Raw genomic sequence first — 21,819 nt, 5'->3', positions numbered from 1 at the left:
CCTTGTTTATTGGTATTGAATTTGTGAGGTCGCCCGCAGGAGTAAGTCTCACTCTGGCAAGGGTACCTTCATGGAGCTGACTTATGAGCCATAAGAGTCTTCTATCAATGCCCAGTTTCGCAAGTTTCTCCCAAAGAATATTTCTAGGAACGCTGTCAAAGGCTGCCTTTAGATCTAAGAAGGCAGCACAGAGGTAGCCCCGGGGAGGGGAGGAGTACTTCCGTGCCAGATGATAAAGAATTATCGCATGATCTGTTGTAGAACGTTTAGTTCTGAACCCTGCTTGTTCGTGGCCAATCTGGTTAGTCTCATCTACCATTGGTCATGTGGCAGGATTTAAGTTGAATAAGTTAAAAACCAAAGTTCTTGAGAAAAACTTAACAATGACTGAAAGAGAGAGGTTTCAGAATGAGGCAGGTTTAACAGTGGTTAAGAAGGTGAAATACCTGGGGATTAACATGACAGCTAAAAATGGGAACTTATTTAAGGACAATTATGAAAAGTGTTGGTCGGATGTTAAAAAGGATTTAGAAATATGAAATTTAGAAATATGGTCCTTGTTGGGTCGAATCGCTGTCATCAAGATGAATGTATTGCCAAGAATGTTGTTTTTGTTTCAATCGTTACAAATATTAGATAAAATGGACTGTTTCAAGAAGTGGCAGAGAGACATTTCTAAATTCGTCTGGCAGGGCAAGAAACCCAGAATAAAATTTAAAATATTAACGGATGCTAAAGAAAGAGGGGGATTTGCCCTGCCAGACCTTAAACTTTATTATGAATCAGCAGATTTCTGCTGGTTGAAGGACTGGCTGCTTCTTGAGAACACAGACATTTTGGATTTAGAAGGCTTCAACAATGTTTTTGGATGGCATGCATACTTGTGGTACGACAAGGTTAAAGCTCATAAGGCATTTAAAAACCATATTGTCAGGAAAGCACTGTTTAATGTCTGGATACGATATAAAGACTTACTTGAAAATAAAACCCCAAGGTGGTTGTCACCGATGGAGGCAAAAGCTCAAAAAAGACTCAATATGGAGGCCAAGTGGCCAAAATATTGGGAGATTTTGGAGCAAGAAGGAGACAAATTGAAATTGCAGAGTTTTGAGAAATTAAAGGATAGAGTGCGAGATTGGCTTCATTATTATCAAATAAGAGAGGCTTACAATTTGGACAAAAAAATTGGCTTCCAGGTGGAAAAATCAAAGTTGGAAACAGAACTGTTAGATCCCAAAACTGGGATACTTTCAAGAATGTATAACTTGCTGTTAAAATGGAACACACAGGATGAGACGGTTAAATCTGCTATGATTAAATGGGCACAGGATGTTGGACATAATATCATGTTTGCTGACTGGGAACAGTTAAGGACCACAGGTATGAAATTTACGGCATGCAATGCCTTCAGAGAGAATATTATGAAAATGGTATACAGGTGATACATGACACCAGTCAAGCTTGCAAAAATCTATCATTTGCCTGATAATAAATGCTGGAAATGTAAAGAAACTGAAGGTACATTCTTTCACCTTTGGTGGACGTGCCCAAAGATTAAGGCTTTCTGGGAAATTATATATAATGAAATGAAAAAGGTATTTAAATATACCTTTAAATATACCTTCCCTAAGAAACCAGAGGCCTTTCTCCTGGGCATAGTCGGCCAATTGGTGTCAAAGAAAGACAGAACATTCTTTATGTATGCTACAACAGCAGCAAGAATACTCATCGCAACGTATTGGAAGACACAAGATTTACCCACCTTGGAAGAATGGCAGATGAAGGTGATAGACTATATGGGACTAGCAGAAATGACTGGCAGAATCCGCGACCAGGGAAAAGAGGCGGCGGAAGAGGATTGGAAGAAATTTAAGGACTATCTTAAGAAACATTGCAAAATTAATGAATGTTAGAATGACGTTGGTTTGAGAAAATTAAGTGGTTAACAGCTGTAAGGGTTAAGTTGAAAGAAAAAAGGAGGTTATAAATTAGATAAAACTAAGAGTAAGGATCTGTTGAAACAAATATTTTTAAAATGGGATGCAGAAAGGGGAGGTATGGGGAAGTCGGAGGAATAGGTTATAAGAAAATAAGGATATGAAATTATACTTGTTATTTGTTTTTGTGTTTGTTTGTGTTGCTCTGACTGTTTAAAAAATTGGTGGAAATCGAATAATAAAAAAAAGAAATCCTTTGCTGAAGGAGCCAGGCACCTTTCTGGGCCACCGAATGGCCTGAGGGCACAAGGAAGGACAAAAGCCACAGGGGGAGGGGCTGCTTCCAAGCCTGGGACCGGGGGGGGGGGGAGAACCTCGCCTCTGCTTCGTCTGGGAGACAGGGATGTCTATCCCGGATCACAAACCCCCATCAAGTTAATCATGTTAATCATGGCCAACATAAATGGGATTTAAGGGCAACAAGTAACAGCGCAGTTCTCGGCGTGTCCAGCTAGAGGGATGTCTTCTTGAATTTGATGGGTCTTACTCACAGGTAACTCCCATCACAGAGAAATAGATACCTCTGGTAGGGCTTTAGGGCGAGTTCCTGGGAAATTTGGAACTGCCCTGTCAGATTGGATGAAGCTCCATTTAGCCCAGTGCTCTGTCACTGATGGTGGTCAGCCAGGGCATGAGGGTGATGGGTTTTGTCCCCACCCTCAGCCAGGATGGGGAAACCCAAATCTTCTCAGGCTCTGTACTCAACGTACAGGGAGAGCACATGATTTCCCCCAAAGAATGCTGGGAAGTGTAGTTTACCCCCTCAAAGAGCCACAATACTTAACAAACTGCAGCTCCCGTGATTCAGCTGGAAGCTCAATCTCTTTCTTCAGTGCTGGAGCTGGGACAATGTTCTCTCCTGCACCTGAAGGCAGCAAGCCAGCTTGGGGGTGGCAGGCTGTGTTTGTCCTACGATGCCTCACCCCTGTGTCCTCCAGCCCAGCATCTGCCCCTGAAGCAGCCACCTCACTCCCAATGACAGGGGTGGCCCTGGGCAATCCTGGCCACATGCCCTGATCTGTGCCAGGGCCCAAGAAAGCATTGCAAACAGAGATGCAATCGCTTGAGGATAATTGAGCCCATTGAGGATAATTAATTGCACTTTCAGATCATGATTATTATTTCACCATTTATCAATTGAGGGCCCTTGGAATGTAGGACAGGACTCTGCCCCAGGGAGCTCACATTCAGGTTTGACAGCGTGGGGAGAGAACAGAAGAGGGAGAGTTGGAAGCTGCAGGGGTAGGAAGACAGGGAGGTTAAACAAGGGCAGGGATTGGGAGCCCACTGCCTGCCAATGGGAAGCAGAGTCAGACCACATCCGGAAGACCTCAGGTTTCCCATCCCTGAGCAAGAGCTTCGCTCAGAATATGGGCTTTGAAGCAGATGAGGTGTACAAAAGGGAGCAGGAGTGCAGAAAGAATTGAGGACTTCTAAAGTGACCCCAAATTGTACAGCCAGAAAAATTGAAGTCCCAGGCAGGCGTTTCTCAGATGATTCTGCGCCCCTTGACATACCACCTGAATCAGTCTGGGCAAATACACACAAGCAAGTTTTATTGGCTTGAGAATATTGCAGAATTCTGGGGACTTGAAGGTCTATAATGTCTGCTGAAAGTTCTGTTGGAAATTCCTAGGGCTCCCTCACAGAACTCCATTTCCCAGAGTTCCTTAAGATTGGGAAGGACAAAAGTCAGAGCCTTCTGGGTCAGGCCAAAGGGGAAACAACGAGTCCAGAATCCTCTTCTCCCAATGGCCAACTATGGACACCAATGGGCAAGCAGGATTGGAGCCCCTGAGCCTCTCCCTTGACGCCCCTCAATGAGGCCAACATTCAGGAAATGTTATGGGGTATGTGCACCCCTGTGTCCCCCCAGAAAAGAAGCACTGATCTAGCAGCACATTGGTCAAGGGTGAGGGTGGATCTCGAATTGCTGATGTTACTCTTTTGAACAACACTTTTAACATGCAAAGAGCTGTTTGCCCCTGGCATCATTTCATAGCCACCCTTCAAAGGAAGTCCCTATTATTCCCATTTGACAGATAAGAACATACAGTGGAATCCAAACCAAGATTGTTGAGCTTAGAACTCAGCAAAATCAAGTTAATCATGGCCAATGCAAACGGGATTTAAGGGCAACAAGTAACAGCACAGTTCTCGGCGTGTCTAGCTAGATGGGTGTCTTCTTGAATTTGATGGGTATTACTCACAGGTACTGGGATACAAGTGGCACTGTGGGTTAAACCACAGAGCCTAGGACTTGCTGATCAGAAGGTTGGTGGTTCGAATCCCCGTGACGGGGTGAACTCCTGTTGCTTGGTCCTTGCTCCTGCCCACCTAGCAATTTGAAAGCACATCAAAGTGCAAGTAGAGAAATAGGTACTGCTCCGGCGGGAAGGTAAACAGTGTTTCCGTGCGCAGCTCTGGTTCACCAGAAGCGGCTTAGTCATGCTGGCCACATGACCCTGAAGCTGTATGTCAGCTGCCTCGGCCAATAAAGCGAGATGAGCGCCACAACCCCAGAATTGGCCACGACTGGACCTAATGGTCAGGGGTCCCTTTACCTTTACCTTTTTACTCACAGGTAACTCCCAACACAGAATTATAGATACTTCTGGCAGGGCTTTAGGGCGAGTTCCTGGGAAATTTGAAACTGCCCTGTCAGATTGGACCAAGCTCCATTTAGCCCAGTGCTCTGTCACTGATGGTGGTCAGCCAGGGCATGAGGGTGGTGGGTTTTGTCCCCACCCTCAGGAAGGATGGGGAAACCCAAATCTTCTCAGGCTCTGTACTCAGTGTAGAGTGAAAGCACATGATTTCCCCCAAAGACTGCTGGGAAGTGTAGTTTACCCCCTCAAAGAGCCACAATACTTAACAAACTGCAGCTCCCGTGATTCAGCTGGAAACTCAATCTCTTTCTTCAGTGCTGGAGATGGGACAATGTTCTCTCCTGCACCTGAAGGCAGCAAGCCAGCTTGGGGGTGGCAGGCTGTGTTTGTCCTACGATGCCTCACCCCTGTGTCCTCCAGCCCAGCATCTGCCCCTGAAGCAGCCACCTCACTCCCAATGACAGTGGTGGCCCTGGGCAATCCTGGCCACACGCCCTGATCTGTACCAGGGCCCAAGAAAGCATTGCAAACAGAGATGCAATCGCTTGTATCTTGAGGATAATTGAGTCCATTGGGGATAATTAATTGCACTTTCAGATCATGATTATTACTTCACCATTTATCAATTGGAATGTAGGACAGGACTCTGTCCCAGGGAGCTCACATTCAGGTTTGACAGCGTGGGGAGAGAACAGCAGAGGGAGAGTTGGAAGCGGCAGGGGTTGGAAGACAGGGAGGTTAAACAAGGGCAGGGATTGGGAGCCCACTGCCTGCCAATGGGAAGCAGAGTCAGACCACATCCGGAAGACCTCAGTTTCCCCATCCCTGAGCAAGAGATTCATTCGAAATATGGGCTTTGAAGCAGATGAGGTGTACAAAAGGGAGCAGGAGCGAAGGATATGTTGACTATTAAAGTGACCCAAAGTCGTACAGCCAGAAAAGTTAAGGTCCCAGGCAGGTTTTTATGACATGATTCTGCTCCCCTTGAAATGTCACCTGAATCAGTCTGGGCAAATACACACAATCATGTTTTATTGGCATGAGAATAGTTTAACAAAGTATTGCAGAATTCTGGGGACTTGAAGTTCTGTAATGTCTGCTAAAAGTTTTTGGGGAAATTCCTAGGGCTCCCTCACAGAACTCCATTTCCCAAGGTTCCTTAAGTTTGGGAATGAGAAAGGTCAGAGCCTTCTGGGTCAGGTCAAAGGGGACCCATCGAGTCCAGGATCCTCTTCTCCCAATGGCCAACTATGGACCCCAATGGGCAAGCAGGATTGGAGCCCCAGAGCCTCTCCCTTGACGCCGTTTCCTGCAAATGGGATTCAGAAGCATCACTGCCTCTGATGGTGGAGGGAGAGCAGAGCCAGCCAGACTAGGAGCCATTAGAGCTTCTCCTCCATTAATCTGCCTAGTCCGTCTTTCAGGCCACCCAGGTTGACATCTGATGTCTTTCCACAGGGAGGGAGCCACTGCCTAGAAGGCCCTTTGCCTGGTACACTGTAACTGAATCACCGGAGGAGGACGACCTCAGTGTCCAGGCCAAGCGATGGGGTGGAGACGCTCCTTCATGGCTTCCCTATCCAGGGCTGCCTTCAAGTGTCTTATAAAAGTTGTATAGTTGATTGTCTCCTTGGCTTAGGGGCAGCATTACTCCATAACCCTCCGTGCCTCTCCCTTTCATCTTCTTGTATAGTTGCTTGTCTCTGTGGCGGGAACCAGATGTCCAACGGATGCCCCCCCATCCCCCCTCCCATGCTTTGCTCTCCCCTCCCCCAGTCACAGGCACTCAGCGGCTCAGAGCATATCCCCTCAACCGTGCCAGAACAAATGTGACATCTCATTTTTCCCTGTGTGAGCATGGCAGTCATTTGGGGGCCCCTGCTCTCAGGCGATGTCACAATGCGATCTCCCCTCAAAAAAAGAACATGGGGGGGCAGGGACCTTGTGTGGATATCAAAAGGGCATGATCTGTGGCCGTCCGATAATGTCTTTGTGAGCCGGGATGGAAATCCCTGTCTCCCAGGTTCTCCCCCCGTCCCAGGCTTGGAAGCAGCCGATCCCCCTGTGGCTTTTGTCCTTCTGACTGCCAGCCAGGTGTCCTCAGGCGCAGAGCAAGTGCCTTCCTTGCACCCTCAGGCCATTCGCTGGCCCAGAAAGCTGCCTGGCTCCTTCAGCAAAGGATTTCAACCCTCTCCTTTGGGGCTGCCTTCAGATGTCTTCTAAAGCCTTTATACTTGCTTGTCTCCGTGGCACAAGCGTGGCATTACTCCATACCCTCCAGGATTTCTCAGGGGGAATTAGGGATGTCTTAAGGAAAAGCAGGACATTCTTGGATCAAATCAGAAACCAGCACGACTTCTGTAAATCTGGGAGGAGGAGCTTTGGCGCAGGGTATAAAAGGCTCCAGCCCTGGAAGGAGCTCCAACTCAGCCCAGAAGGTTTTCTCCAGCAGCCGAGAGAAGCTCACAGCCCACAGCCCACAGCCAGCCTTGGGTGGGGATTCCCTTGGTGAGTAAGTCCAGGGGTGGTTGCCTCTCTAGGCAGGTTGGGTAGGAGCTCCTCTTTCCACCTGGATAATAACCAGCCATGCCTCTCCCTTTCTCCTTCCTTCCTTCCTTCCTTCCTTCCTTCCTTCCTTCCTTCCTTCCTTCCTTCCTTCTCTGCAGCCTGCTGGTGGTCTTCTCCCGGTGCCAGAGGCTCTTCGGTCACATAGAGAACCCTCTCCAGCCCTCCCTCTCATTAGGATCCTCTCCAGCCCTCATTCCACAAGGTCAAGGAGGATTTTTTCTGAGCTGCGTGAACTGCTGTGCGACAATCTCCACATGGACCCCCCCAACTTCAGGGTGAGGCTGGTCCCCCGCCCCAAAGAGCTGCGGGGGGGGGGACTGGGGAGTGCCGTGTGTCTGTGTGTTTGTGTGTGTGTGTGTGTCACTCTGGGTGGCTTACAGGACATAAAACATGGTAAAACATTAGACATTAAAAATTTCCTGTTACAGGGTTGCCTTCAGATTTCAGTTAGTTGTTTATTTCCTTGACATCTGGTGGGAGGGCATTCCACAGGGCGGGCGCCACTATTGAAAAGCCCCTCTGCCTGGTTCCCTGTAACCTCACCTCTCACACTGAGGGAACTGCCAGAAGGGAGCTGGACCTCAGGGTTTGGGCTGAACAATGGGGGGTGGAGACTCTCCTTTGGGTATACAGGGCTGAGGCCTTTTAGGGCTTTCAATGTCAACACCAAAACTTTGAATTGTGCTCGGTGGTCTTAGCAGCCCCTCCCAGTCACCAGTCTAGCTGCCGCATTCTGGATTAGTTGCAGTTTCCGTATCACCTTCAAAGGTAGCCCCAAATAGAGTGCATTGCAGTAGTCCAAGTGGGAGATAACTAGAGCATGCACCACTCTGGCCAGACAGTCCACTGAGGCGTTCCCAAAGTAAAGGAAGGATTGAACTCGGATTAATAAGAGTACACACAGAGGCTTGAACCAGCAAGACTTTGGGAAGGGTGAGTATAATAATCTCTCTCTGTGTGTGTGCCTCCAGCCCCTGGCCCAGGTCGTTTTATTCACAAAAGAACTTTTTACAGAGTGTTCGTAAGAACCAATCAGATTTCTTCTGAGGATTTCAACAAACCCACGTAGAGACAGCGATCATTATCACCTTTGTGTGAGACCTGCTTCCTGGCCCTAAGATTAACGTATCAGAAAAGCTACTTCAAAGAAGCTTGCCCACTATCTTTATGGCCCAGGAGGCCTGTCTGGCAAAGCAACTGGCCTGTGTACGTGACTTGACAAGCAAGAGAGATGGGCAGTAGAGGAAATGGCCAGAGATGCAGAGGGTTGTGGGATTTGGTCAGAAATTATTGTCAATGAATCAAACCCAGTCAACACAATGCATTCATAGTGGACACAACGGCTTGATGCATATTTCATAATTCCTCATAGTAATCCCACCTGACCCCACACTCTGGATATTTGCACTCCTACAGTAGGCAGGGAGGGCCTCATCCTGCATACCAGATGATGCTGGGAGACAGCTGCCCTGACACAGAATTGACCTGTGCCTCCATGGACAGCTGTGAGTCCAAAATGACTCCCAGGCTGCGCACCTGGTCCTTCAGGGGCACAGTTACCCCATTCAGGACCAGGGAGTCCCCCCCACACCCGCTTGCCCCCAGTCCACCCTAAACAGTACTTTTGTCTTGTCAGGATTCAGCCTCAATCTGTTGAATGCGTTGTGGGATCTGTTGTGGGGAGAGGGTGACTCACACATGGGCCCCCTGGCAGAAGGAGTCACCCTCTCTTTTCTCTTCCAGCTCCTGGGCAACATGCTCATCATCATCATGCCACCCTCTCCCCCGGACAGGAATTCAGCCCTGCTTACCACCATGCCTTCCACAAGCTGGTTGGGGTGATGGCTCATGCGCTGGCCCGCCGGTCCCACTGAGACACCCCCAGGGAGAAGCGGCCAGCTCCTACTGAACTCACCACCCACCGGGTGGGGGCCACCCCTTCTTGCCCCCATGTGACGCTTGACCCTCTAATAAACCTTCCTCTGCAATATGACCTGGTTTCCTGTGTCCTCAATGCTCATGGCGGACTGATCCCCCCCCCCATGTTCCAAGCCCCCCCCCGTCTCGATGGTCATCTCCCCACCCAGTTCTGGTCTTCTTCCTACTCTGGAGAAATTGGGGGTGAGAGACTCAGAGGGGGATGCGGACCCTTCCCCTGCTCTGGATTCCATCCCTCTGAATAAGGGGTGGGGGTACCAACAGGGGCCCCCTAGGGAGACCCCCAAAGGCCACCCTCCCCCCGCAATGCCCCTCCCTGCCTCTTTCCAGATGGGTGTCGGGGACGGAGCTGCCTCCGAATCGGCAGGGAGAGGGAGGAATTCATTTCGTTTTATCCATTTATTTGTTTATTAAATTTGGGGGTTCACAGGATGAAATTACGATATAAAAACACAAAACACATAATCAAATAAAAACAAATACAACTCAATAAACACCCCCGCCAACATATTTCACACCCATAATAACATCAAAGGAGTTTACCACCTTCATTGAAACATCAAACAAACAGATCCAAAGTAAAACACCTTGGGGGCAGCGAAGCTGGCAAGTCGCCTTTTGGGGGTCCCAGACGGAGGTCTATGGGGGGAAAGGGGCAGGTTTCCCCTAAGCTTCTGAGGGTATTGAAAGGGCATGATCTGCGGCCATCCAATAATGTCTTTTTGGGGTTTGTGAGCCGCGATGGAAATCCCTGTCTCCCAGACGAAGCAGAGGCGAGGTTCTCCCCCCGTCCCAGGCTTGGAAGCAGCCGCTCCCCCTGTGGCTTTTGTCCTTCTGACTGCCAGCCAGGTGTCCTCTGGCGCAGAGCAAGCGCCTTCCTTGCGCCCTCAGGCCGTTCGCTGGCCCAGAAAGCTGTCTGGCTCCTTCAGCAAAGGGTTTCAACCCTCGCTGGGTCCAGGAATGAGAAGGGACTCGCTCCAGCATCATACTGGCTAAGCCACCCACCCCAAACTCAATATTTTGAAATCACAAAGGAAGCTTAAGTATACAGAGGACATTTAGTGCAGCAAAGTGAACAAAACAATTATATTAAAAAAAACTATCTTCAACAAAACATTGCTTAAGGAGGTCAACTTTAAAACAGAGCAGAGCAGGAAGGTTGGAGACTTTAGCGAGGCATGTAGGCACTGGCAGAGGAAGAGGAGTGCGGGGGGAGCGCATTGCCCCCGACAGTTGTATCCCGGTAGGGGGCCATCTTGGCTGCCCCCCCCGGGCCCGGGCTGGGCACTATGCTCCTGCAAGTGGCATGCCCTGCCCCCAGGACGTGCGCCGGACCCCCCACCTGCTCTCCGCACTTGAGTCCATCATCCAAGTCGTTGATAAAGATGTTGAATAAGACCGGGCCCAAGACAGAACCCTGTGGCACCCCACTAGTCACTCTTCTCCAGGATGAAGAGGAACCATTGATGAGCACCCTTTGGGTTCGGTCAGTCAGCCAGTTACAAATCCACTGAGTGGTAGCATAGTCAAGACCACATTTTACCAGCTTCTTTACAAGAATATCATGGGGCACCTTGTCAAATGCCTTGCTGAAATCAAGGTAGGCTACATCCACTGCGTTCCCTTCATCTACCAGGCTTGTAATTCTGTCAAAACACGAGATCAGGTTAGTCTGACATGACTTATTTTTCAGAAATCCATGCTGACTATTGGTGATCACAGCATTCCTTTCTAGGTGCTCACAGACTGTTTGCTTAATGATCTGCTCCAGAATCTTCCCTGCTATTGATGTCAGACTGACTGGGCGGTAATTTGGGTCCTCTCTTTTCCCCTTTTTGAAAATAGGGACAACATTTGCCCTCCTCCAGTCTGCCGGGACTTCGCCTGTTCTCCAGGAATTCTCAAAGATGACTGCCAGTGGTTCTGAGATCACATCTGCCAGTTCTTTTAATACTCTGGGATGCAGTTCATCTGGCCCTGGAGACTTGAATACATCTAAACTAGCCAAATATTATTGTACTATCTCCTTAGTTATTCTGGGCTGTGTTTCCTTTGCTGAATCATTTGCTCCAAATTCTTCAGGTCGGGCATTGTTTTATTTATCGGAGAAGACTGAGGCAAAGAAGGCATTGAGGAGTTCAGCCCTTTCTGTGTCCCCTGTTTGCATTTCACCATCTTCTCCTCTGAGTGACCCCACTGTTTCTTTGTTCTTCCTTTTGCTACGAACATACCCATAAAAGCCTTTTTTGTTGCTTTTAACCTCTCTAGCAAGCCTGAGTTCATTCTGTGCTTTAGCTTTTCTGACTTTGTGTCTACACGTGCTGGCTATTTGTTTGAATTCCTCTTTGGTGGTTTCCCCCCTTTTCCATTTTTTGTACACATCCTTTTTTAATCTTAATTCAGTTAAAAGTTCTTTAGATAGCCACCCTGGCTTCTTTAGGCACCTTCCATGTTTCCGTCTCATTGGTATTGCCTGACGTTGTGCTTTTACTATCTCCCTCTTAACAAACTCCCAGCCATCATGAACTCCCTTTCCTTTTAGTATTGCTGTCCATGGGATCTCACCCAGCACTTCCCTAAGTTTTATGAAGTCGGCTTTCTTAAAGTCAAGAAATTGAGTCCTAGTATGCTTGGCTGCTCCTTTCCGCTGTATAGTAAACTTCAGAAGAGCATGATCACTCGCGCCTAATGATCCTTCCACATCTACCCCACTAACCAGGTCATCGACATTGGTTAAGACCAGATCTAAAATGGCTGTTCCTCTTGTTGCTTCTCCCACTTTCTGGACAATGAAGTTGTCTGCAAGGCCAGTGAGGAATCTGTTTGACCTTATGCTCTTGGCTGAGTTTGACGTCCAACAAATATCCGGGTAATTGAAGTCCCCCATTACTACTATCTCCCTTCCTTTTGCATGCTTGGCCATCTGTTCCAGGAAGGCATCATCTATGTCCTCCGTTTGGCTTGGGGATCTATAGTAAACTCCCACAATGAGGTCTCTGTTATTCTTCTCTCCCTTAATTTTGACCCAAATGCTCTCGCTTTGGCTTTGAGGATCTAAATCTTGGATCTCTTCACAGGTATACACATCCCTGACATATAACGCCACTCCTCCTCCTTTCTTGTCTGGTCTGTTTCTCTGAAATAGATTGTATCCCCCCATTATTACATTCCAATCGTGGGACTTATCCCACCAGGTTTCAGTGATGCCTATTATGTCATATTTAGTTTGCTGTACCAAGAGCTCAAGCTCATCTTGTTTATTTCCCATGCTTTGCGCATTAGTGTACAGACATTGAAGTCCATTAATCATTCCCCCGTGTCTCTTATTTAAGGATTTTTTCCTCCCACCACTAGGTCCGCGTGCTGTTTGCTCCATTTGGTCTATGACATCTGGATGATCATCTTCATTAATTGATAGACTCCTACCTTCAGGAGCACTGTCTCCCTCCCCCACATTAGTCAGTTTAAAGCCCTCCTGATGAGGTTTCTGAGATTTTTGGCAAAAACATTTCTCCCAACCGTTGTGAGGTGCAGCCCATCACTTGCCAGAAGTCCATCTTCAAGAAACTGCAGTCCATGATCTAAGAATCCAAACCGTTCCTGTTTACACCATTTGCGAAGCCAGCTGTTCACTTCCACTATTTTTCCCTCTCTCCCTGGGCCACGTCGTTCAACTGGGAGGACAGACGAGATGACAATTTGTGCATTTAGTTGCTTCGTAGTCTCTTTTGATCTTCTGGAGGCTATTGCTTGCAGTGTCATTGGTTCCCACATGAACCAAGAGGAAGGGGTAATTGTCAGTGGGTTTTATGATTCCTTGCAGTCGTTCAGTTACATCTTGGATCTTAGCCCCGGGGAGACAGCACACTTCCCGAGACATCTTGTCAGGCCCACAGATCACTGCTTCTGTTCCCCTCAGTAGGGAATCCCCTATCACCACTACACGCCTCCTCTTGGGTTTGGTCGGGGTTCTTCCGTGAGCTGTCCGTTCCAAGGTCGCCTGCACATTCCCTGAGGACTGACTTTGCTGCTCGTCTTCATATACCTGATCGACTGTAATGAGGGAGAGATCCTCAAATGGAGTCTGCTCTTCGTCTTCCATGCTAGGGGAGAGGACCTCAAAGCGATTGTGTATTTCTAAACAATCAGAGTGATCCCTGGGCCTCCTACTTCTTTGAGTCACGTTTCTCCATATATCTGGCTCCTGTGTTGGTGAACTAGCCTCCTTCTCAGGGGAGTCCCCTGTCTCCTCCTTGGTGGGGATGGTGTGCTCTGTTGCTTCCAAGATGACCTCCAGCTCTCTAATTCTTTGGAGCGTAGCTACACGTTCCTCCAGTTGCTGGACTTTGTCTTTTAAAAGGGCAATCAACATGCAATTGCTGCAGGTAAAGCTGCCTGCAACCTTTGGCAAGATGGCAAACATTGCGCAGGAATCGCAGGCGACTGCAGCTGTTCCCTCCCCTTCCATCTTGAGATCGTGTCGTTTAGGCGGCATGGCGTTGGCACCAGGCTGGGGAGTGGGCTGAAACAGTCGATTGGGCAGCGGTCCCTCTTAATGGACGCCACGTGGCTGTTGCATCAAAGTGTCGGCTCCCCTGACATACCTCCTGTTACGGGAACATGCCCCAGGCTCACTTGGATTGTCAAACAAAGACACCAGTCAAGAGTATTGGAGCAAAACAGCAGCCACTTGGCCTGATCTTTATTGTTGCAACAAGACTTCAAACTACCACATGGGAGAAGCAGGAAGAAGCACTGGACAAAGGAAGGCTCCTCTTCTTCCCTGGGGGGTGGCGAGACCAGCAGGAGGCGGCCGCTTCTCCCTGGGGGTGTGTCAGTGGGACCGGCAGGCCAGCGCATGTACCACCACCCCGACCAGCTTGTGGAAGGCATGGTGGTAACCAGGGGTGAATTCCTTCCCAAAGTCGGCGGCCAGGAGGGTGATGAGGACTTCGCCCTGGTGCTAGAAGAGAAAAGAGACGGTGACTCCTTTTGCCAGGGGGCCCATGTGTGGGTCGACCTCTACCCACCACAGATCGCACAACGGATTCAACAGACTGAGGTTGAATGCTGAAAAGACAGAAGTACTGTTCTTGGGGGACAGGGAACGGGCAGGTGTGGGGGACTCCCTGGTCCTGAATGGGGCAACTGTGCCTCTGTAGGACCAGGTGCACAGCCTGGGAGTCATTTTGGACTCACAGCTGTCCATGGAGGCACAGGTCATTTCTGTGTCCAGGGCAGCTGTATCCCAGCTCCATCTGGTCCACAGGATGAGACCCTCCCTGACTGTCTGGCCAGACTGGTGCATGCTCTACTTATCTCCCAACCTGGACTACTGCAATGCACTGTATGTGGAGCTACCTTTGAAGGTGATACGGAAGCTGCAACTAATCCAGAATGCAGCAGCTAGACTGGTGACTGGGAGGGGCTGGTAAGACCACCGAGCACAATTCAAAGTTTTGGTGTTGACCTTGAAAGCCCTAAAAGGCCTCAGCCCTGTATACCCACAGGAGCGTCTCCACCCCCATTGTTTAGCCCAGACCCTGAGGTCCAGATCCTGGGGCCCATATTTCGAATGAAGCTCTTGCTCAGGGATGGGGAACCGGAGGTCTTCCGGATGTGGCCTGACTCTGCTTCCCATTGGCAGGCAGTGGGCTCCCAATCCCTGCCCTTGTTTAACCTCCCTGTCTTTCTACCCCTTCCGCTTCCAACTCTCCCTCTGCTGTTCTCTCCCCACGCTGTCAAACCTGAATGTGAGCTCCATGGGGCAGAGTCCTGTCCTACGTTCCAAGGGCCCTCAATTGATAAATGGTGGAGTAATAATCATCATCTGTAAGTGCAATTAATTATCCTTAATTGACTCAATCATCCTCAAGAGATAAGCCATTGAAACTCTGATCCCCATAAGCAGCAACTCAGCCTCACTAGCGCGGACTGCAGAGGGGGAACATGAAACCCCTAGGGGTTGTTTGTATAAATATATAATATACAGCCCCACTGCAAACACTGCCAATCTCCCAGCGCCCCCCCCCCATTCCACCAAATTTAATCCTCAATTCTACATACAACCAGCTCAGTAAGAAATATACGCAATCCTTTTCTCTTCTTCTCTGTCTGAAAGTCTCAGAAGCCGTCAAGATGCTGCACAATGTGGTCCCTCCTGTCCATTTCCTTCTTCTTGTTTCCACCTTCAGGCTCCAAGGAGGTGGGCTGATGTAATCTCCACAAAACCCTGGTCTCCTCTCCTTCCTCCCCTCTGAACTCATAAATCTTCCTGCTTAGCAGACAGTCGATCAAGTTGTCACCCCTCTTTTCTTCTTTACTGCTTTTATTTCTCAGGAGGAAGTCCCAAGGGGGGGGGGGTGTCAAAATCCCTCAAAAGTCCCTCAAGGTTGTGGCTCTCCATCTTCTTTCAGGCAAAGTCCCGACTTCTAAAACTAATCCATCGCAAAGAGGCAAATTTAAGTCCGCTCCTCCCGAAATCTTTGCATTCCTTGCTTCAGGGGAAGGGAGATGACGCAGATCCCGAAAAAGCCCCATAACTTAAAAGATTCCCTCCCCTCCTTGCCCCGTTCAAGCAAAGCAGAAATCAGCCTCTTTCCAAAGAGATGCTCTTCTCCGGCAGCAGAAATCAGGATCCCTTTGAAGGGGGCGTGTGACTCTTCGCTTGCCAGTTGTGTCCCCATTCAGAGCTGTTCCCCGCCCTCCCCACGGGAGTTGGCCAGGGATGTTCGGGGACAGTTTGAAATCCTTTGCTGAAGGAGCCAGGCAGCTTTCTGGGCCAGCGCGTGGCCTGAGGGCGCAAGGAAGGCGCTTGCTCTGCGCCCGAGGACACCTGGCTTGGCAGTCAGAAGGGCAAAAGCCACAGGGGGAGCGGCTGCTTCCAAGCCTGGGACGGGGGGAGAACCTCGCCTCTGCTTCGTCTGTGTTACGGAAAAATCTGGGTGCGGGGTTACTCTGCCACCCAGCTCATCGGACTAAGTCCGTGGGTCCCTGCGGAAGAAAATGAGCTCAGCCGGACGCAGGAGCAAACTGCAGAAGATCCAAGTTTATTGCGCAACAGGTTCAAGGCGAGATTGAACAGCCAGAAAGGGGTGACATGAACTTTTGAGATTTCCCTCCATATCCCAGAATACAGTGCATGAAACGTCATGAATACATTATGGGAAGGTTGGGTTTCACCAGTTACATCATGAATATAATTTACACGTCATGAATACATTAAGAAAAGGTGGAGTTACATTAATTAACATTTCGGATGAGGGAGGGGGAACATGCGGAGTGAGAAATATACATAGATACACATGTATTGAGTACCGGTGGTGGCAAGACAATGGGTCAGAAATATGCATCGTCTGTCACCTAGTATTGCCCGAAGGGAGGATTTGCACAACTATCTGACAGGATTAAGAAGTTCCTGTGTACGTGACCTGCCGCTTTGGGGATTATGGAGGTAGGGGTAGCATTATGGAGTCCAGGGGGAGCTGAGTTGAATGACACCAAAAGTGAAGAAATCGGAGTTACGGTTGATTTTATATCAATTTTTGAAGATTTCAGTGATTTCTAAGCCACTCTGTACTATAGAGCAAAAGCAGAAACAGAGTGGATACATTGTAACAGGATTTTGACAGTATTACTTGAGAGATTATGGAGGACAGGGGAGGGGTGATGGAGTCCTAGAGAAATTGAGCAAATATATTGTAGTGAAGAAGACATTGCCCCCCCCCCCCGTTCCGTATCAGTCCCCCATTCGGAGATAGATTTGCATTAAAGTTCTGTAAGAACTTGCAAATCTTTTCTCCGCACCCTAAATCTCGGTGAATGGGATGTGTGGCTTTATGCAAACCTGAAAGGGACTTGCAAGCCATGCCTCTTACGGTCATTTGCAAGTATATCAGTGCAGGTAGCTGCATATAGGGTATTATATAAAGAACACCTCTTGTATTTTGTTGCTAAATTACTTGTGGCATTCTCAATAGTGTTTTATGCTTTACACCTAGCAGGAAGGTCTAATTGACTGAAAAATGCAGTTGGTGTTTTGTCCTTCGCCATTTTTGTGTGTTTCTCAGGTGTCAAGCTAGCTCTTCTGTGGTCTCACACTGACATAGTGCTACAGCAACACATCCTGTCTGTTGAATCCGCTCGGGGCTTTCATTTAACCATGTTGCCTGGCATTCACCATAGCTGGCACATAGGTTGGGCATCTCGTGAGGGAGATGCCTTGGCCTTGGCCTTCCTATGGGATTCTATTATAGGCTGTGGTTTTGCACGCATGGAGAGTTGCTCACTTGCACTTAAAGGACCAAAAAGCTAATTGCAGCCTGGATACACTTGCCCAATTCAAACTGAGTCCAATTTGAATTTATGTGCCCATGGTTCTCAACCTTTCAAACCAGTCTGTTAAAGGAAAACCGTTCTTAAAAGGGCACTTTGTCCAAATAAGTCAATTTAAGTCTATAAGGGATCCTTCCTGCTAAACCCAAGCATATCCACCTTCATGTTTCTTAGAAGCTTCTCTTTGGTAAAACGAGGTTTAGCACATTTTAAAAATGGGTAGGGAAGTTGGGAAGTTGGCAGAGTGCCAGGTGAAACAACGAAATGTGGTTATAAATTTATCTAATTCTAAACATTGGACTACATAATAGCCTGACCTATTAAAAAGCATAAAATGTATGAGAATCCTCCACTGGGGTGTAAGGAATAAGACATTAAACATAAAAACAATTACACACAAAATAGCCCCCCCACTAATAACACACTGTCAGACACATTTCAACATTCCTACGTAATAACACGTAATACAAACAAACTAATTAAATATCAGTTGCATATCTTGACACAATTGTGATCTTTTACGCATGTATCTTTTGAATCCTGGAGCACAGAGGCTTGAGGTTCAAGTGAAAAAAAATGTCCTTGCAAGTCAACTCCACCCCCCCTTTGTCAGGCCCACTCCCCTGGCAGTCTCTGTTGTCTGTTTTTGCTGGTCTTGTGATGGCGAAGTACTGAGTTGAAGGGTTGTTGCTGCTTTTCATCATTGCACATCTGTAGAAGTGATATCCTGTAAGGGGGCAGGGTTTTGGGGAGACTTAAAGGACACAGTTAGACAAGGAAGGGGCAAAAGGCAAAAAGGATGTCCTTGAGTTTTCCGTGGGAAGCTGCAAATAATAACAATCTTAGTGGATTAAACATTTTATTCATTATCATTATTGGACTATTTTGATTGTTGTTAGCCGCCCTGAGCCCAGCTACGGCTGGGAGGGCAGGATATAAATAAAATTTGTTATTTATTATTGTTTATTATCACGTTTCCATATAATTACTGTTATTATCTGCTTAAGTTTGTTTGCTTTCTTTCACTTAATAAAAAATTACTCCACATGTAGAGAAAGAGAACTGTAAAAAATACAAGAAAGGTTAAAAAATAAAAGGAAAGCAAAAAATTAGATTACCAGTTAGATGAAAACAAACTTGACACAAAGACATCAGATTCAGAAAAGAACTATTATTAAATAATACAAAGATATTATCAAAAACCGCACAGATTACTACTGGACTGAAAAAAATGGGAAAACAATGGGGAAAAAACTTAAAATTCAACATGTGCTATCTGATAAAAGAACTTCATGAAACTGACTTTCAACATGTGATGAACATGTCCCCAAAGTAAAACACACACACACAAAATGAGCTATGAGGAACCAAAAATAAATAAATGCTAAGACACACAATTAATAAGTAACCTGAAGTAATCTGTTTTGGCATTCTAACATCCCAAATGAAAATAAAAGAGTGTTTCTTGATGTGACAACATCGGCTGTAATGTTAATAGCGGAATACTGGGAAATGAGTTAATACCAAGAAAAAATGAATGGCAATTTAAAGTTGTACAAGTACCTTGCACTAGCAAAAATGACAGAATTAATAAGAAATGCTCAGGCAAAAAGGTAAACAAATACCATTCCACAAACAATGTTTAGTTGTGCTTCAATTAATTTCATATATATAATGGAAGAACTGATTTTAATATAAACGAAAACAGATTATTTGTAACCTAAAAAAAAATGTCAAAGCCACAAAGAGATAGAAGGAAATCAACTAATATAGCAGGGATTCAGACTTGTTTTGCTGAACAGAAAGAAAGTGACTGTTTGCCTTTAAGGGAAGAAAGACAAAAAGAAAAACAAATGCAATTACTTTTTATAGAGTATTTAAATCACTGTTTGCATCCCCACATTATCATTTGTGCTGTGGGAGAAAAGAAAGGACACTGTTAGGTTCCCATATCCTGTTGAAAGGGAAAATTATTTCATGTGAGAGGTCTGTCAGGAAATGCTGTTCCTAAAATGTATAGGCATACACACACACACACCAAAAAGAAACTGTTATAAAATTTAAATCCTATGGGGGGGGGGGAGAAACTACTCAAGAGAGGAACTCACAGTGGGAGTGCTTTGATATTTACCTGTGAAAAGAATTTGGCATGTCCAGTACTTAACTCTTGTCTTAAGTATCCCCTGGAGCAAGACACATTTACATAAGGAAATTTGGATAGGTTTCATGCTCTCCAAACCTTCTCTCTCCCCCCTCCTTTCTCTCGCTCTCTCTCTCTCTTTTGTAAGCTGATCTAGCCTCTGTGCATGTGCAGAGTTCATGTCTCAGCAAACCTTTTATACCATTGAAAATGTTGCATCTTTTGGCTCAATTAGAATAAGGAAGGGAAAGGTAAGGAGTAGATTTTAAAAATAGGGTTAGATTTTAAAACAAAAAAGAGAAACTCAGCAATTCAAGTATTCACCATTCAGCCCAAGCAAAGGAGTGCTTCCTTTATGTACAGGAAAGGGCTATCATTATTGGTCATTTTATCTGGTCATTCGCGGAGCAATCAACCGCTCTCTTATTTATGAGTAAAAATGGCCAGGTAAGGAGTAGATTTTTAAAATAGGGTTAGATTTTAAAACAAAAAAGAGAAACTCAGCAATTCAAGTATTCACCATTCAGCCCAAGCAAAGGAGTGCTTCCTTTATGTACAGGAAAGGGCTAATATCCCTCTGGCCATTCGCGGAACAATCAACCGCTCTCTTATTTATGAGTAAAAATGGCCAGAGTTAGAATTCATAGGATTTTTTTTAACATTCTCAGTCATTTCAGCCTTACCATTTGCAGACAAATTTTACTGCCCCTTTATTTACAGGATGGATGGTCAAGGCGCCTATGTATTCGTATGTGCTGAAACTTTGAGTTGACTTTGAAGTCTGATTTTTTAAATAGTAGACAAAATGATAAACACTGTAATCACCCAAATGCTTGATGTTACTAGTTGGGCTTCACCTCTCATCTTTTAAAAGTAAAGAGCAAAGCTAGGTTGAATTTCAACTCCATCACCACACCAGAATTTAAGAATTACCCTCCAATGCTTGCGGACACATGGCCTTCCACACAGCCACAAATTGGGAGAGTTGAAGGGGACCCTGGGGTCATCTAGTCCAACCCTCCAAAATATAGGGTTCACAACAAGATCTCACAGCAAGATTTGTACTACCAAAGAGACATACACATTTAAGTACAGATTTACAGCTGGGAAAGGAAACATCTATGCTCATATCATGTACTAAAGAAGAGGAAAATAAAAGTACATAACTTTACACAGAACCCTTTTGCAGATCTTGAGATAGTTTGAGTGAGTTTGCTTTCTTAGATTAAAGAATGCAAGTTCCTAGAGAAATAGAGGAAGATTGAATTGAGCAGTTTTCCCTAGGATAGGGAGAGGATCTTTTATAAAGCAAAGTTAGTTCAATTGATATAACCACTCACAAATAATTAAAACAGCCATAGATTTGATTTAAAAGGAATACAAAGAGTGAAAATTTTCCTGAACTTGCAGAGGAATAGTAAGCCTAATCTATGCCCCCCCCCTTGCAGTTTCCTTTAAAGGAAGCTTACTCGGGAGTAAATTTACCTGGCACAGAATAAGAAGGAGAAGGGGGGGGGAACCCTGAAAGAGACAGAATGAAACAAGAGGGGGGGCATTTTCTAAGAAAAGAGGCCAGGACGTCTTATAGAGACTGATATCAGGAGCCTTACAATAACTCTTCTGTCCAACCAAATCAAAGTTAAAACTGGACTCACATAATTTTTTTTTTAGAAGGAACACCATACTTTCATAGGCATATGCTTAATGAAGTACATACACTGCATTTTAGCTTGAGAGAGCAGTTGGCTCAGCTAGGCTTTTGCAGCAGAAACATTAGGTTATCAGCACCTTCAAAATAAGACTGTAGACCCACAATCTCAAAGGTTGGGGCAAAGCAAGAGGTGGGGTAAACATTTGCACACTTCATTCTCATTTTCTCTTATTTAGGACTGCTAAGATCCAGCATGGCTTCCTTAGATTTAAATTTTGAAGCAAGCTTGCAGTTTAAACTATGCACACTTAAGAAAGGCAGTCTGCCAGAGACAGAAGGAACAGACAACACACATAACAGACAACATGTAAACATACATATTCTCATATATGTATTAACAGACAACACACATAACAGACAACATGTAAACATATATATTATCATCCTTTAGTTGGTTATTGCAAGGAGTTGGGCCAGGTTTTATGAGCCTCCTTGCCTCTTTAAACACACCACCAGTTAATCAAACTGGCAGGGCTCACAACGCTTGGTTGACTGGGTACCCCTTTATAGATGCATGCGTTG

General features: G+C 46.4%; 1 protein-coding gene and 1 long non-coding RNA gene across 2 annotated transcripts in view; one reads left to right on the top strand and one right to left on the bottom strand.

Moving 5' to 3' along the window:
- Positions 1-9,167, top strand: part of LOC309530592 (uncharacterized protein) — an 88,952-nt gene extending 79,785 nt beyond the window's left edge. The window contains exons 3-4 of the mRNA XM_082219669.1: positions 7,273-7,449; positions 8,918-9,167. Of these exons, the coding sequence (XP_082075795.1) occupies positions 7,273-7,449; positions 8,918-9,083 (343 nt within the window). The 3' untranslated portion in view covers positions 9,084-9,167. The remainder of the gene's footprint in view (positions 1-7,272; positions 7,450-8,917) is intronic.
- Positions 1-21,819, bottom strand: part of LOC309530638 — a 130,714-nt gene that overhangs the window by 94,915 nt on the left and 13,980 nt on the right. The gene's annotated exons all lie outside the window — the stretch shown is intronic.

The sequence above is a fragment of the Podarcis vaucheri genome (assembly GCF_965113315.1).
Source record: "Podarcis vaucheri genome assembly, chromosome: 4".
NCBI classification, from domain to species: domain Eukaryota; kingdom Metazoa; phylum Chordata; class Lepidosauria; order Squamata; family Lacertidae; genus Podarcis; species Podarcis vaucheri.
Note: the sequence above shows the minus strand (reverse complement) of the source record. Positions and strands in the feature narration are given on the sequence as shown.